Genomic DNA, 15,766 nt, shown 5'->3' with positions numbered 1-15,766 from the left:
AATTCTAGTCCTTTCAATCTCTGATCTCTAGACTGAAGAAATCTCATCTTTCTACTGTGTCCTTACAGAGAAATGATTCTACTCTGTACCATTCCACTTTTCTTAATTTTGAGTTATCTTACAGGCTCCAAACTGAAACAACAATGAAGGAAGGTTTATGAGATTTAATTTTATAGAAGTCAAGAAAATTTCACCCCTGATATAAGTTAGGAAAGACAGCCTTCAAAAACACCTTTGACAATCACTGTACCCCAAGACTTACAGGAAATCATAAGGTAGTCCTCACAGTTGCTTTTGTCATCATCTTGCTGGTCCACAGGAATCCCATTGGCATCTATGACTGCTTCAGAGGCACAATCTGCTACCAATACTTCTTCTGACACTACGTCAGCTGTCAGAGGATCAGTGACGATCTCTGCCTCTACTACACTATCATGAACAACGTGTTCGACATGTCCAACATCAGACACATGTATGGATTCACTTGTCAAGACGTGTTCTGGCATAGACATTGAGGCTGAAGTAATATCAGAAGCTAAAACATCATCTGGGACTGTGCAATGTGCTAAAGAAACTTCTTCGGTTACATCTGAGTCCAGCACTTGCTCAGGAATGATGACCGTTTCAGATACATCTGCTTCTTCCATGATATCTGGACATTGAACATCTTCTATAACAACGTCCTCGATAACATCTTGGATTACAACTGAGTCTGGGTCATCAGGAACAAAGTTATGCACAGTTATGTCTGAATCCACAACATCTGAAACAAAAACAGTTTCTTGTACTTCCACAACAATTTGATCACCATCCATGTGTGTAGCATCAGCTCCTTAAAAAAAAAAAATTAAAATCACAAAATTTCAGGCAGACATGCATGACTACCTCAATTAATGTAAATGTTACTTAATTTCTACCAGGAAAACAAACTAGCTCCTCAGTTGTCTCAAACATTAAGATAGATTAAAGAAATACAGAGGGAATCTATTTTTGAATCATATCAGAAATAGAAATTCTTAATACAAGAACTTTTATACTCATCCCAAATCAATTAACAGGTAAGGAAATAAAAGAAAAACAAAGTAACTGAGGCAGTCACACACACAAAAATATATTCATGAAAGTAATATTCTAGGTTGACTAAAACTAAACCCATATGCATAGGTACTTAAGGGATGATTATAAAAATTAATAAGTAAAGCAACTTCAGGTGGCAAATATACCATTTTCCTTCATTATATGTTTTTCACTTCTTTCCCTTCTTGCTCCATCTCTCTTTCAACTCATATTTTTTTCTCCTGTCCATCTCTCCCATGTTTTCTTTTACTTCCCTTCATTTCCCCTTTCTCCTCCTTTGTTCTAGAACAATATCCCACCAATATCCTCCAATTACAATTATGGAAATTCAGAAACTATCCTCCGAATCTAGAATATAAAAAGAATCGGGCCATAAATAAAAAGAGGGCTAGAAGGCCACAGTTAAAGAGGAAAGACAACTGGTTAAGGAGCCTCTGTGGACAGATAAGATGAATAAAAGTGCAGTTGCTCTGGAGCAATGGAAGGTGAGGTTAGTTGGAGTGGGGCCTGCCCCAACCTCACCAGGGTAGTCCGCCTCCATTCAGCTTCCTCCCATCCCCCCATACGCCAATCCCCCTGGCAGTTCCTCAGAACATAAGAAACCCTACTCTAGTCCACTCTGTAGTTAACAAGTGAAGGTAGAGGGTTGAATCAGTTGAAGCCCAGTGAGATTAAATGACTTCACCAAGATCACACAGTTTGCACAGGTTATGGTGCTCAGTAAATACTACTCTGAATAAATGCCACAAATGAGAATCGAAATCAGATATCTCTGCCAAAAACATAATGTAAGATAAAATAAAACAAATCTGGTACCTTGGTTCCTGATCCAGAGAAAAGCAAACAATATTTTATAAAAGTCTTACCTAAAAAGCTATTCAGTCGATTAGTGCTTCTGGATGTGACTCAGACCAGGCCGAGTCCAAGCAGCTGCCTAACTCAATGACTCTGTGTCAATGGCCAGGCCCTCAGAGAGACACATGGCTTTTTTTTTTTTTTAAACAAACACAAATAATCAACAAGGGCCAAAGAACCTTTAAAAATGTAAGAAATCTTAAAGCCAGTTAATATCCATTTTATTTACACCTAGAAATAATAAAGAGTGCTTGCTTTAATTCCCATAGAACTTCTACAAAATGCTTTATACTGTTTTCAATATTCTCAATATTAACATCAAGCAATAGATCACTGTAATCTCCATTTTGCAGACATGAAGATGAAAGCATTTAGTGGCAAGAGTACTGGTTAAAAAAATCTAAATCAGAGAGCAGGATTTGGACACTTATTAGTTTTGTGACCTTGGGCAAGTCATTTAACCTCTGAGTTTCAGTTTCCTCATCAGTGAAATGAGGACAGTAGTATCTGCCATGCATACCTCACAGGACTGCTGTGATGATCAAATGGGAATATATGGGAAGTGTTCTGAAAAACTGTAATGAAAGGTTTCATTATTATTAGGACATATGAAAATGGAGGCCCTGGCAGATTAAGTGACTTGCTCAAAGATAAACAAACACCATAAGTGTTAACAATCAGGGCTAAAATGCAACAGCCCTTCAATCTACCCCTTAGCCCATGATCCAGGCTTGCTTGTGGCAACATTAAGCTAGTAAATGGTGTGCGTTTTTCTCCAAAGAGCTTAGTCTCTCTTTCAAGCACATTAATTATACTTCATGTTCTAAAGAAGAAAGAATCATAACTTTGCATTTATCATTATCAAGCTGAAATTACCAAATGTGAGTCAAAAGACTATCCCAAATTGTTAAGAAAAACACACAAACCCCCATTAGATTTAGAGATTAAAGAAAAGTTAAAATTAAAAATCGCTAATATTTAATTTCCTGATAAAGTTAATTGCTATTTCTTTAGTATACAATACAGTCATTTCAAGTCCAATGGAAAACTCATTAACATTTTATTTATAGGGGTAGCTGGTTAGTGTGATATAAAACCATTTTATATTACAAAACCTAGCATAATCACTTCACTATGTTATATAACTGGAACCATGAGTAACCCAAAATTGTGAATACTTTTTTCCCATTTTTAGAACTTCATAAATTTAATTCTCCTTGTACAGTTTGCGGAGTGAGGTAATACTCCTTTTGCTAACTTGTGAGAGAGAGGATTTTAAAAGTAGGATGGGGTCAGAACACGGAGAGCCTTAGGTTTATACTTTACCTGCCAGGTAATGGTCTATGTGGAAGAAAGTAGAATGAAGAGATGTAAGCAAGGAGTATTTTCAAAGGAGAACTTTAACAGGACTGAAGTAAACACTAAGGTTTTGATAATGTTGCTGGTACTGACAAGAATATGAGTGTTGGTTACAAGGGAGGCAAATTTTTAAGGAGGGAAATAATAATATACTCACTTTAACATCTGTAAGCTTGATAGGATAACAAGATACTTAAGTGTAAATATCATTGACAGTGTCTAGCAATTTTTCCACTTGACAACCAACTCCAAATCTGGTAGGTGGGAAGTGGAACAACCCAAGTAGTTATACCTGTTGCATCAAAATATGAGTTTGGCTCTTGTGGTTGTAATTCAAGTCCATCTTCATCCATGGCCTTTAATTCTCATCAGTCACAGCTCCTAAATTAGGCGAAAAAGTAAACCAAGTATTACTTTTTTAAATATATGTATTAAAAAATGTCACCATACTATTTACATTTCTGAAACACCAAAAATTATGTGACAGATGAACATCTATCAAAAATGTGTCTATCTGAAATAAAAGGGAAAAGTTAAAATTAAATTGCCAAAAACATAATGATACATGGGCATCTATATGACAAGGAAAGGTGGATAAAACAAGTAAGTCAGCTTTGCCTCGACTTTTTGAGATACTGCTTACAATCATCATACATACATACGTACATACACACATACTGCAAACGTCTTGATGCATTCTGACACATGCATAAATCTGTGTAATCACTACTCTACCCAGATCAAGCTAGAGAACATTTCCAGCACCCCAGCACTCTGGTCTCCTCTCACTCTGTATACTCCTCACTCCCACAAGGGTAACCGGCTTTATAAAGGTTCAATTTATACTCTGTAGCTTATCGGGAGGAAATTCCTGCACAATTTTCATATTACTTCTCTGAATTTAATGTAGTCTGCTATCTTTCAACCAATACGTTAAACAACAGTTGAAGATTCAAAGTGCATAATTAGAGTAAACACCCTTTGGGATTTCTGCCTAACTTAAAATGACCTCTTAACTAATCCCCCAATCGGGCTTCCCTGGTGGTGCAGTGGTTAAGAATCTGCCTGCCAATGCAGGGGACACAGGTTCAAGTCCTGGTCTGGGAAGATCCCGCATGCCACAGAGCAACTAAGCCCGCGTGCCACAACTACTGAGCCTGTGCTCTAGAGCCCGTGGGCCACAACCACTGGGGCCGCATGCCACAACTACTGAATCCCGTGCACCTAGAGCCTGTGCTCCGCAACAAGAGAAGCCACCGCAATGAGAAGTCCATGCACCACAACGAAGAGTAGCTCCCACTCGCCACAACTAGAGAAAGCCCGTGTGCAGCAACGAAGCCCTGGTGCAGACAAAAATTAAAAAATAAAGAAATTTTTAAAAAAATAAATAAGCCACACACACACAAAAAAAACACAAAAAACTAACCCCCCAATCTAGAGAAGTAAATTCCTGCAGTGTAGTTATACTCTCCTGGCCATAGGTGATTGGCACTAACTATAAAACGGTAAAAATAAGTTCATCTTTGAGCACAATAAAATCAAAGTCCTATCCCCGAGAATCGAAACCATGAGCAAAGGTCACTCAGTCTATCTTTCTCTCTCTGTCTCTGTCTCTCTCTCCCCTCTCCTCTCCTGGTGACTGGAACACAGGAGGTGAAGAAGGCCATTTTCCAACTTCAGCTTAGACTAGTGAGATAAAGTTTACAAATAAATAATAAAAAGAATCCAGTGAATGCCCTGAGAAATAGAGGAGAGGGAGCAGGGAAGGGAGGCTTACCAATAATAGTTTTTTAGCTCCTGGTTCTAGACCTTTCTGAGGTCCAGCTACAGTCTGCCTTGAGATTTTGCAAGCCACCCCAATGACCTTAATGCTTCCTTTTCTACTTAAGCCAAAAACTTACAACAAAAAAACCAATCAAATAATATACTACTTAGTACTAATCATTGCTTCAAAAGAGCACACATCAGGGATTAGGGCTTACTCATGTTGCAAGAATTACATAAACCTCCTCCCTCACTGGTTTCCTTATCGCTACTTTCTCACTTTCTAATCCAACCTAAATGGTTCTATTAGATGCATCTTTCTTTTACTTTTATCATTTTTAGCTGATGATATAAGTGCCGCATGCTGCTTACTAAAATTTCAAATAACAAAAACAAGAATCATTTTTCTAAAGCATCAGCCAGGTGATATCAGGCCTCTGTTCAAAAAATGTTTAATGGCTTCCTGCTGCCTGCAAATAAAGTTGAAACTGCTGCCAGCTTCTAAGTTCCAGCTGCAAACTATCTTTCTCTCATTATCTTCCCTAACTCTCATTCAAGCACCTCGCCAGACCACCATATGAAGACACTTCAACCAAACAAAAATGCTCCATGTCCACATGAGATCCAAACTCTGTATTTGGCTCAGGGTTTCTTCTACCCGGAACGCCTTTCCCCTATCACCTCTGCTTGGATCTTCCCCCAAGTCCCCTTCCCCACACACACAAAAAGAAAAAGCTGAAAATAATCTCTCCCGCCTCTGAATTTCTATAGCACTTTATCTTTTTTCCTTTTTCCCTGACTCTACTTGTTTGCTGTAAATTATGATTATTTATGTCTTATTTTCAGATGCCAAACTTGCATTTATATACATATATATACTCCTTAATGAAATATCCATGAGAAACTCATTTAAATAATGTTAATATAATAAACAGATTTTCAGCTTGTCAACTCTGAGACATATTCTACTCATTTTCAGGAAAGAGCATGTTTCACGTTCTTTACTCAAAGTGCTTCAAACAAAAGGACCAAAAAACAAAAAAAATTTCAACTATAAAAAATGGAAAACGTACATGCTCTGAATAAGCTGTCACTGCTCTCTCCCCATCAAAATCACCTCTAGCCATAATTCCTTTCCCCTTTTAAAAATGTAATTACAAAATGATAAAAATAAGCTAATTTTCTAAGCATAATGGCATAGTATACATGAAATCAAGCCAATTTAGAAGGCAATAAATGGGGTTCCTTAAGGTACTTAAGGCTCCTCTCCCCAACTTCCCTAAACCCAAACCCATCAACTCTAAGAATTCTCCACCTGCACAGTAACTCCTTTTCTCAGCTTTTCTACGAGAGTTTGATGGATAATCCCCTCGATTTTGAAATTCTGTCCTACCTCAGTTTAAGTGACATCCTAGTCCTCTTCCCATCTTCCCAACTGCTGTTTACTCTGCTGCTCCTCTCCCACTACTGCAACCCTGCCCAGGGTGGGACACTCAGCGCTCTTCTCTTCTTTTTCTTTATTCCAGGGTTTCAACTAGCATTTACACAAAGATGATTCCCCAAATCCATATAACTCAGGGTAGTACCTAACACTTCCACCAGACTGTCTGCTTAACATTTTTTTTTTTGGTGGGGGGGGGGGCTGCGTTGGGTCTTCGTTGCTGCGCGCGGGCTTTCTCTAGTTGCCTAGAGCAGGGGCTACTCTTTGTTGCGGTGCGAGGGCTTCTCATTGCAGTGGCTTCTCTTGTTGTGGAGCACGGGCTCTAGGCGCGCAGGCTTCAATAGTTGCAGCCCATGGGCTCAGTAGTTGCCGCACACGAGCCCTAGAGCACAGGAGCTTCAGTAGTTGCAGCGCCTGGGCTCAGCAGCTGTGGCACTTTGGCTCAGTAGTTGTGCCTCGAGGGCTGTAGGGTGCAGGCTCAATAGTTGTAGCGCACGTGCTTAGTTGCTCCACGGCATATGGGATCTTCCCAGACCAGGGATCGAACCCGTGTCCCCTGCATTGGCAGGCAGATTCTTAACCACTATACCACCAGAGAAGTCCCATGGTGAACATTTTCATCAGGAGAAAACCTTGCTTTCTCCTGACATGACCACTAAGGCCTTTTCCTTCTTCCCTGCTTATATTCTGTCAGGTTGTCAGACTGTCCCTTCCTTCTCCACAATTTCTCAGGAATCTGTCCCTTTTTACTCCCACTGTCACCATTCACTCTCAGCTTCATATTTCCTGATCCCCAGGGAACAAAAATAGCCTCTCAACTGGCGTTTCGTTTTCTGCCACTCCCACAACAAATGACCAGGAACCTACAAGTAAGGGCTGGTGCCAAATGCCAGGGCATTCCTGCAATCTGTGAGCAGACTAATCCTCAGAAGTACTGCTTTGATCATGGCACTCCCCTGCTCAGAAAGCTTCACCAGTTCCCCAAAATTCAGGGTGCTCTAAAATATTAACCCAAGCTACCATAATACACTTATTTCGCAACATTTCACATCATACCCATTCCCTAACAGATATTCTGGCCCAAATGGAGGGGGTCCACTCACCTTATTTTGACTCAGGTAAGCAACAGTTGTTCAACAAACAGTTTTGACTGGTTATTTTTCCTTCTATTTTGTCATTATAAAAACTCAAATCAGGAAAAAAACATGTTTTGAACTTCTAAGCAGAGATGACTATACTTCAACTTTGTAACCCCTGTGGGGTTAGAAGTAAATCTCTCTCACAACCCGAATGAAACCAATGTTCTTAGGATAGAACCTACTCAGGAAAGTTCTCAGGACTGTGATAAAGTAAGGGCGGGGAGCGCAAGCTGATGATGTAATGCAAAGTGCCCCTACCTTTGCTGCAAGAACCAAGCCCAGAGAACAGTTGAATCTGAAGACAAATAAGCAGAACGGTTCAGAGAACCAAGAACCTAACGCTTTGGGCGAACACATACTAATGTTCAGTCTGATTATCAAATGCCCTCAAAATACTTCCGGGACGTCACTCTCACCTTAAGCTCCGTAAAATATTCCCTTCTGGGCTTCCCTGGTGGCGCAGTGGCTGAGAGTCCGCCTGCCAGGCCACAACAGTGAGAGGCCCGCGTACCGCAAAAAAATATATATATATTCCCTTCCCAGATGCAGGAGTCATGATCCTAAAAATGCTATGGAAGAATTCACAACAGAAAAACGTACCATTTTAAGGGAAATATTGGTTTGAGAGAAACTCAGGAAATTCACAATAATTTTCTTCAATTCTTCAAAATAAAGCAATAAAAATACCATGCCAAGTTAATAGGTATAGCAGTGGCATTTTATCTGTCTTAAATCTGGGATAATGAATATAATTTATTTTTTTAACATCTTTATTGGAGTATAATTGCTTTACAATGGTGTGTTAGTTTCTGCTTTACAACAAAGTGAATCAGTTATACATATACATATGTTCCCCTATCTCTTCCCTCTTGCGTCTCCCTCCCTCCCACCCTCCCTATCCCACCCCTCTAGGTGGTCACAAAGCACGGAGCTGATAATATATCTTTTGATGCCTAGACACTTTCACGATCTCCCTCTCGGAGAAGGGGCTTATATTTTCACTTTGCTTTCTGTCATAAGCATACAAGAATCATTTGTCTGCTTTTGGTCTTCCCAAAACTCCATGCCTTTTAATTTTATGACTTGACTCTAGTTCCTCTCCCTAAGCCATGCTCAGAAAACCAAACTGTATCGTACAGAATAGATGGAATTGCTCAAGCTACAGGAAACAGAAACAAAAGGAGATCCACCTATAACAGAATTTTTCTTAGAAGGAAACTGGAACTGGTAAAAATTTACACTTAAAGCCTAATTAATATCTTCCCTCTTAAGCTACAACTTTCTTTCCCAATTTTTTCCCACATTGCTCAATGTGGGAAATGCAGCTATCATTTCTTCAGATATCTAATTTTCAAATCTGGAATGCTATTTCACTTCTCTTACCAAGTCAGCCCTTAAATGTCTCATGGTCATCCACTCTTAAATTCATCATGTCCCCTTTATTTTCACTGCTACCACTCTAACAAGCTCTGGTGGTCTTACATCCAGAACCCAGTGGGAATCTTCCAATCAAAAGATTTGAGCCCTTCTTGAACTCAAGAAATTTTCTTCTGTTTCAATACTTGCTTCCATTTTCTCTGTTCATTCTTACTAGAATTTCTATTATAGGATGTAAGAACCCCTAAATCTAGCCTCCATATTGCTTTAACTTCTTCTGTATTTTCTATCTTTGTCTTTCTATTACATTCTCAGAATCCCTAAACTCTTCCTTCTAAGCTAATTTGATCTTCACTCCATCTACTGAATTTTTACTTAAAAGATCATGTTTTAATTCCAAAATAAACTGTTTCTTTTTCACAGCAATCTTTTTTCAGTGGATACTGTATCTTCTCAAATATCTCTGATTTTAAAGTTTATTCTGTACCCTATATTAACCAGTCTCCTCTGCTGTTTCATTTTTCAGTTTGTTGAATTTGGTGCCTCTCTTTCAGACTAATGGTTTTCCTCAAAAGCATGGTTCGGTTCTTACAGGTTGTCCATTCATATTTGCAGATGAGGGTCTAGAGTTACATTCTGATAGCTGGGCTGTATTTCCTCAGCCCAAGTGAGAATCCCTATTTGCCGAGCAATGAACCTAAGTTCTGACCAAAGGAGTCCTGTCTAGAATGACGTCAAGGGAGAGAAAGGAACCATGTAACTAGCCAGGCTTTCCTTTATGGTGGATGAGTAGCCCATCTTGCAGGTACTGGAGGTCCAATATCCCTCAGGATACTACAAGCTACCTAAAGCACTACCCTTAACTTTCTCCCCACAGTACCCACTTTGGAATTTCCTATGGATGAATTTGCAATTCAGAGAGCCAAAGTTTTGGCATTAGCTCAGGAGGAAAACCACTAGAGACATCTATACTGTTAAGTAAAAGGCTTGGCTTTCCATAACTTTAATAATCTGGCTTTCTCCTAGGATGTCCCCACTTTTGAAACTGGGGAAAACACAGAATGACAATTTTGGGATGATCCTTCCAACTTTCCAAATAGGGCCACAGGTTCACTGAGCTCGCTAGGGCTTTGCCATTAATTGATTCCCAATTGCTTTATTCAACCAGAAATTCATCATATTCTGGTCTACAAGTGGCATACCTCTCAGGTTTTCTTTTTTCTCTGCATTTTTATACTTCTTCCTCAATGTGATTTCAAAAGGAAGTAAAAATAAATGTGTGTCTTCTCTAGTCTATCTTGAATTTGAAGTCATTATGAATGTGTATGTGTCAAAACAGCATGGAAATATGTAAAAGCAAAAAACCTCTGATAGAAACTGAAAAAAAATCAATAGTAGTGAAAAGTTACAACTCTTATCAACACCTGACAGATCAAACATTCAAAAAATAAGGAAAGAGATATATATAATTAATATTAAGCTAATAGCTTTAATTCAAATTCTACTCCCTAATACAATATCTTATTTTCAAAAAACCTTGCCCACCCTCTGTGCCAAGAAGAGGAAGAGAAAATGCTTCCTGTTGTAAATGTCAGAGCCCCGTCCTTCCTTACCCTGTCCTACTTGGAACTTTTGTACACTTTGCTCAAAAATTCAATGCCAAGTTTTTGTTACAGATTAGTTTTTTCCATAAAACCATTTGAGCCAATCAGTAATTTCAAGGTTTTGTTTGTTTAAAGTCTAAGAGTTCGAACTTTCAAAATCTATTACAATTTGGTCCTAAAACTAACACAACATTGCAAATTAACTATACTTAAAATTAAAAAAAATTTTTTTTAAAGAGCTTTTAAATAGGAAATAAAAAATTTGGACCTAAAATGACAAGCCTTCTTAAAGTCTTATTTTCCCAAAGCCCCTATTCATCTTCAGATTAAGAGTTGCCAAAATACCTAAATGTCCATTGACAGATGAATGGATAAAGAAAATGTGATATATACATACAGTGGGATATTTTTCAGCCTTAAAATTCCATCGTTTGTGACAAGATGGATGGAAGAGGACATAATGCTAAGTGAAATTAGCCAGATACAGGAAAAAAAAAACATTCTGCATGACCTCACTTATATGTGGACTCTAAAACAGTCAAACTCAGAGAAGCAGAGAGTAGAATGGTGGCTCCCAGGGGTTAAAAAGGAAGAGAAGTTGGAGAGATAATGTTCAAAGGATACAGAATTCTGGAGATGCTCTATCTGGCATAGTGTCTATAGCTAACAATACTGTACTGTACACTTAAAATTTGCTAAAAGAGTACATCTTATGTTAAGTGTTCTTACTAAGATGGAGAAGGAGAGGGAGAAGGAGGGGAAGAGGAAGAATAGGAAGAAGAAGACAACGATGACGACAGGGTGGGAGTAAACTCTGTGAGGTGATGAATGTTTATGGCTTTGGTGGTGGTGATGATTTCTCAGGTGTATACTTATCCCCAAACTCATCAAATGTATACATTAAATGTGTAAAGCTTTTATATGTCAATCATACCTCAACAAAGTGCTTTAAAAATAAAAAATATAAAGAAAATTTTTAAAGAGTTGCCAAAACACCCTCTGAAGTTAGTTGCATTGATGTGCTACAAACACTATGCACTACACTTTTTAAATGCCTTTGTCTTTAAGACTGTAGCTTGATGTTTGGAAGTACATACCCATTTTTTCTTTATACATACTTTTTTTTTTTTTAATTTTTGGTTGCACTGGGTCTTGGTTGCTGCGCGCGGGCTTTCTCTAGTTGCAACGAGTGGGGGCTACTCTTCGTTGCGGTGCACGGTCTTCTCATTGCAGTGGCTTCTCTTGTTGCAGAGCATGGGCTCTAGGCACGCTGGCTTCAGTAGTTGTGGCATGCAGGCTCAGTAGTTGCAGCTTGCGGGCTCTAGAGCGCAGGCTCAGTAGTTGTGGCTTCAGTAGTTGTGGTATGCAGGCTCAGTAGTTGTAGCTTGCGGGCTCTAGAGCGCAGGCTCAGTAGTTGTGGCCCACAGGCTTAGTTGCTCAGCAGCATGTGGGATCTTCCTGGACCAGGGCTCGACCCCGTGTCCCCTGCATTGGCAGGCAGATTGTTAACCACTGCGCCACCAGGGAAGTCCCAGGAAATGCATACGCTTTCTACCTAGTTTTTGTTATGTAAAGTAGTACGGCCTCCATCATGAAATACTGCTATTTAATATACTCAATAATTTATCCATGTTCATTACATAAAACTCTACTGTATATCATAATGTCTAACAAATCTCTTTGGATCACTCTTTTTGATTTGGAAGTTTTTAAAAAACAGTTTAGTTTATCAGCTTTTGCTGACACTCTGAACAGAAATCCTAGTCACATGATTTCCCCTAATAACCACCTTTAGTTGAGGTATACTGGAGTGGACTTTGTGAAACACTTGATGTGATCAAAGGATGGAGACTGTTTTGACATAATATGGAGAATAATTTAAACTACACAATACACAGAAGAGTTAAACTAAATAAAACCGTCAGGGGAAATCTTTAAAAGGTTAATTTCTGGGCTTCCCTGGTGGCGCAGTGGTTAGGAATCCACTTGGCAGTGCAGGGGACACGGGTTCGAGCCCTGGTCTGGGAAGATCCCACATGCTGTGGAGCAACTAAGCCCGTACACCACAACTACTGAGCCTGCGCTTTAGAGCCCGTGAGCCACAACCACTGAGCCCACGTGCCACAACTACTGAAGCCCGCGCACCTAGAGTCCGTGCTCCACAACGAGAAGCCACCGCAATGAGAAGCCCCACTTGCCACAACTAGAGAAAGCCCGCGCACAGCAACGAAGACCCAACGCAGCCCTAAATAAATAAATAAATAAATAAATAAATTTAAAAAAAAAAAAAAAAGGTTAACTTCTGTCAAATGCAGTACATGATGAAGAATTGTTGGTATTATCAGAAACTTTTAAAAATCTTTTTCTTGCACTTGCCATCCTTCCCCAAATCAGGCATTTACTTCATCTCGGAACTGGTCATTCCCACAGTTGTTAATTTAGTTAAGTGCTTTTCAGGGGACTTCCCTGGCGGTCCAGTGTTTAAGACTCTGCGCTTCCACTGCAGGCGGGCACAGGTTCGATCCCTGGTCAGGAAACCAAGATCCCGCATGTTGCACAGTGCAGCCAAAAAAAAAGTGCTTTTCTTATCGAACTCCTCCTTAATGAGCAACATGCCTCCTTGTATTGGAAAATCTTTCTGATAATGCATTGGAATTTCGGGGTTTTTTTCCCCTAAACTAAAGCAGTCTCACTTTCATGTTACTTTATTCAAGCTAATGATGGCTTTCCTTAGTTTTCTAATAACCAGTTGTAAAAAACATGTACTGCAGTTTTACAGTTTTTTAAACTATTTTAAATCTTTTTAAACTCTGAAACTTCTTAAAATTACTGTTTTGCCAGTTGACCAACACAGTAACTTCTTTTCTTTTAACATCTTTATGGGAGTATAATTGCTTTACAATGTTGTGTTAGTTTCTGCTGTATAAAAGTGAATCAGCTATATGTATACATATATCCCCATATCTCCTCCCTCTTGCATCTCCCTCCCACCCTCCTTATCCAACCCCTCTAAGTGGTCACACAGCACTGAGCTGATCTCCCTGCGTGATGCAGCTGCTTCCAGCTAGCTAGCTATTTTATATTTGGTAATGTATATATGTCAATGCTACTCTCTCACTTCGTCCCAGCTTACCCTTCCCCCTCCCCGTGTCCTCAAGTCCATTCTCTACGTCTGCGTCTTTATTCCTGTCCTGCCCCTAGGTTCGTCAGAATCTTTTGTTTTTTTAGATTCCATATATATGAACCAAAAGAGTAACCTAATACCCTACTCTTTCCCTCACCTACATGAACACACATGCTTCCTATTATTGCTCTTCCTAAATACATCACTTTGGGTCTGTTAGGCTCTGTAAACTCAATGCTGACACTAACGATGTTCTCTGTACATTTTAAATACTGGCAAGAATATAATATCAGGCCTTTCAACAACTGTAACAAAATTTTTAAATTGACATTTGCAAATTTATGGAGCATTTTTACATTGATCCTCTGCTAATACAATTAGCAGTATGTTTTGTACCTATAACTTAATAAATCCTTTAATCATAAAACAAAAAAAGAACAGGCTGGACAATGAAAGGGCTGGTTTGCAATACACCTGCAGACCTGCTTCTTTTTTTCTTTCTGTTTGCTCATCTTTTTTTTTTCCAGTTTTACTGAGATATAACTGACATTCCATATTCTATAAGTGTAAGATGTATAACATAATGACTTACATACACCATGAAATGATTACCATAATAGGTTTAGTGAACATCTATCATCTCATATAGATATAACATTAAAGAAACAGAAAAGGGATTCCCTGGTGGCACGGTGGTTGAGAATCTGCCTGCTAATGCAGGGGTCTGGGAAGATCCCACATGCCGCGAAGCAGCTAGGCCCGTGAGCCACAACTACTGAGCCTGTGCGTCTGGAGCCTGTGCTCCGCAACAAGAGAGGCCGCGATAGTGAGAGGCCCGCGCACCGCAATGAAGAGTGGTCTCCACTTGCCACAACTAGAGAAAGCCCTCGCACAGAAACGAAAACCCAACACAGCAAAAATAAATAAATAAAATTAATAAACTCCTACCCCCAACATCTTAAAAAAAAAAAAAAGTGTGGTCTTCTTCCTAATATCAAAAAAAAAAAGAAACAGAAAAAAATATTCTTCTCCTTGTAATGAGAACCCTCAAGATTTACTCTCTTAACAACTTTCATATATAACATAGAGCAGTGTTAATTCCCTTCATCATACTGCACATTACATCTCTAGTATTTATTTATCTTATAACAGGAAGTTTGTACCTTTTGACTACCTTCATCTAATCCCCCCTTCCCTCCCCACTTGTTTCTTACATGACCAACAATGGGCATGCTCCAATAAGTATCAGCTCCAGGTACAGTATCAGCAGCATTAATTCCATGACCATTCTCTGGAGCAAAGCTAGGGAATCAGCTAATTTACACTGCACTCCCCACCCCCCACCAAAATCCATGCCTGCTTTTTTCAGGGATTTGGGGAGATAGGAAACTACTACTAGATAATAATCTAAAAGAGAGGAGGAAACTGGGGGGAAGCACAAACATACATAATTTGAAATAAAGAATAAACACATAGATACAGGAAAAGTAAAAAACTTGTAAGAAAACAGTCTATAATTCTATGCTAGCACACTGAAGAAAAATGTTAAATTACAAGCATTAACTCAATAAGAGATAGAGAACCCAATCACCATAAAATGGGGCGGGGGGAGGAGAAAGATGTCTGTTACCCTTTCAAAAAGCTCTAGGCTTTTCGAAAAGCTAGCTGAACAAAGGAGGAAAACCAACTAATTCTTTTTACAAAACTAATTTACCACTTTTCGAAAACACAATGATTCAAAACCTATGGGAGGCAGCAAAAGCAGTTCTAAGAGGGAAGTTTATAGCTTTACAAGCCTACCTCAAGAAACTAGAAAAATCTCAAATAAACAATCTAACCTTACACCTAAAGGAAGGAGAGAAAGAAGAAAAAACAAAACCCAGTTGGTAGAAGGAAAGAAACCATAAAGATCAGAACGGAAATAAGTGAAATGGAAACAATGAAAACAATAGCAAAGATCAACAAAACTAAAAGCTTGTTCTTTGAGAAGATAAACAAAATTGATAAGCCATTAGCCAGACTCATC

The 15,766-nt window shown here is 39.1% G+C and overlaps 1 protein-coding gene across 4 annotated transcripts in view; it reads right to left on the bottom strand.

Moving 5' to 3' along the window:
• The window catches only part of ZFX (zinc finger protein X-linked), a 60,334-nt gene that overhangs the window by 27,055 nt on the left and 17,513 nt on the right, over positions 1-15,766 (bottom strand). For 3 of the 4 annotated variants that reach the window (XM_028482917.2, XM_024115221.3, XM_024115219.3), the window contains exons 2-3: positions 3,584-3,672; positions 263-832 (exon numbers count right to left, since the gene is read on the bottom strand). In XM_028482917.2, the coding sequence (XP_028338718.1) occupies positions 263-832; positions 3,584-3,644 (631 nt within the window). In that variant the 5' untranslated portion in view covers positions 3,645-3,672. Of the gene's footprint in view, positions 1-262; positions 833-2,452; positions 2,508-3,583; positions 3,673-15,766 lie in introns of those variants that run through there. The other variant, XM_055081960.1, reaches the window with a different exon arrangement.

The sequence above is a fragment of the Physeter macrocephalus genome, chromosome 21 (genome assembly GCF_002837175.3).
Source record: "Physeter macrocephalus isolate SW-GA chromosome 21, ASM283717v5, whole genome shotgun sequence".
Classification (NCBI taxonomy): domain Eukaryota; kingdom Metazoa; phylum Chordata; class Mammalia; order Artiodactyla; family Physeteridae; genus Physeter; species Physeter macrocephalus.
Note: the sequence above shows the minus strand (reverse complement) of the source record. Positions and strands in the feature narration are given on the sequence as shown.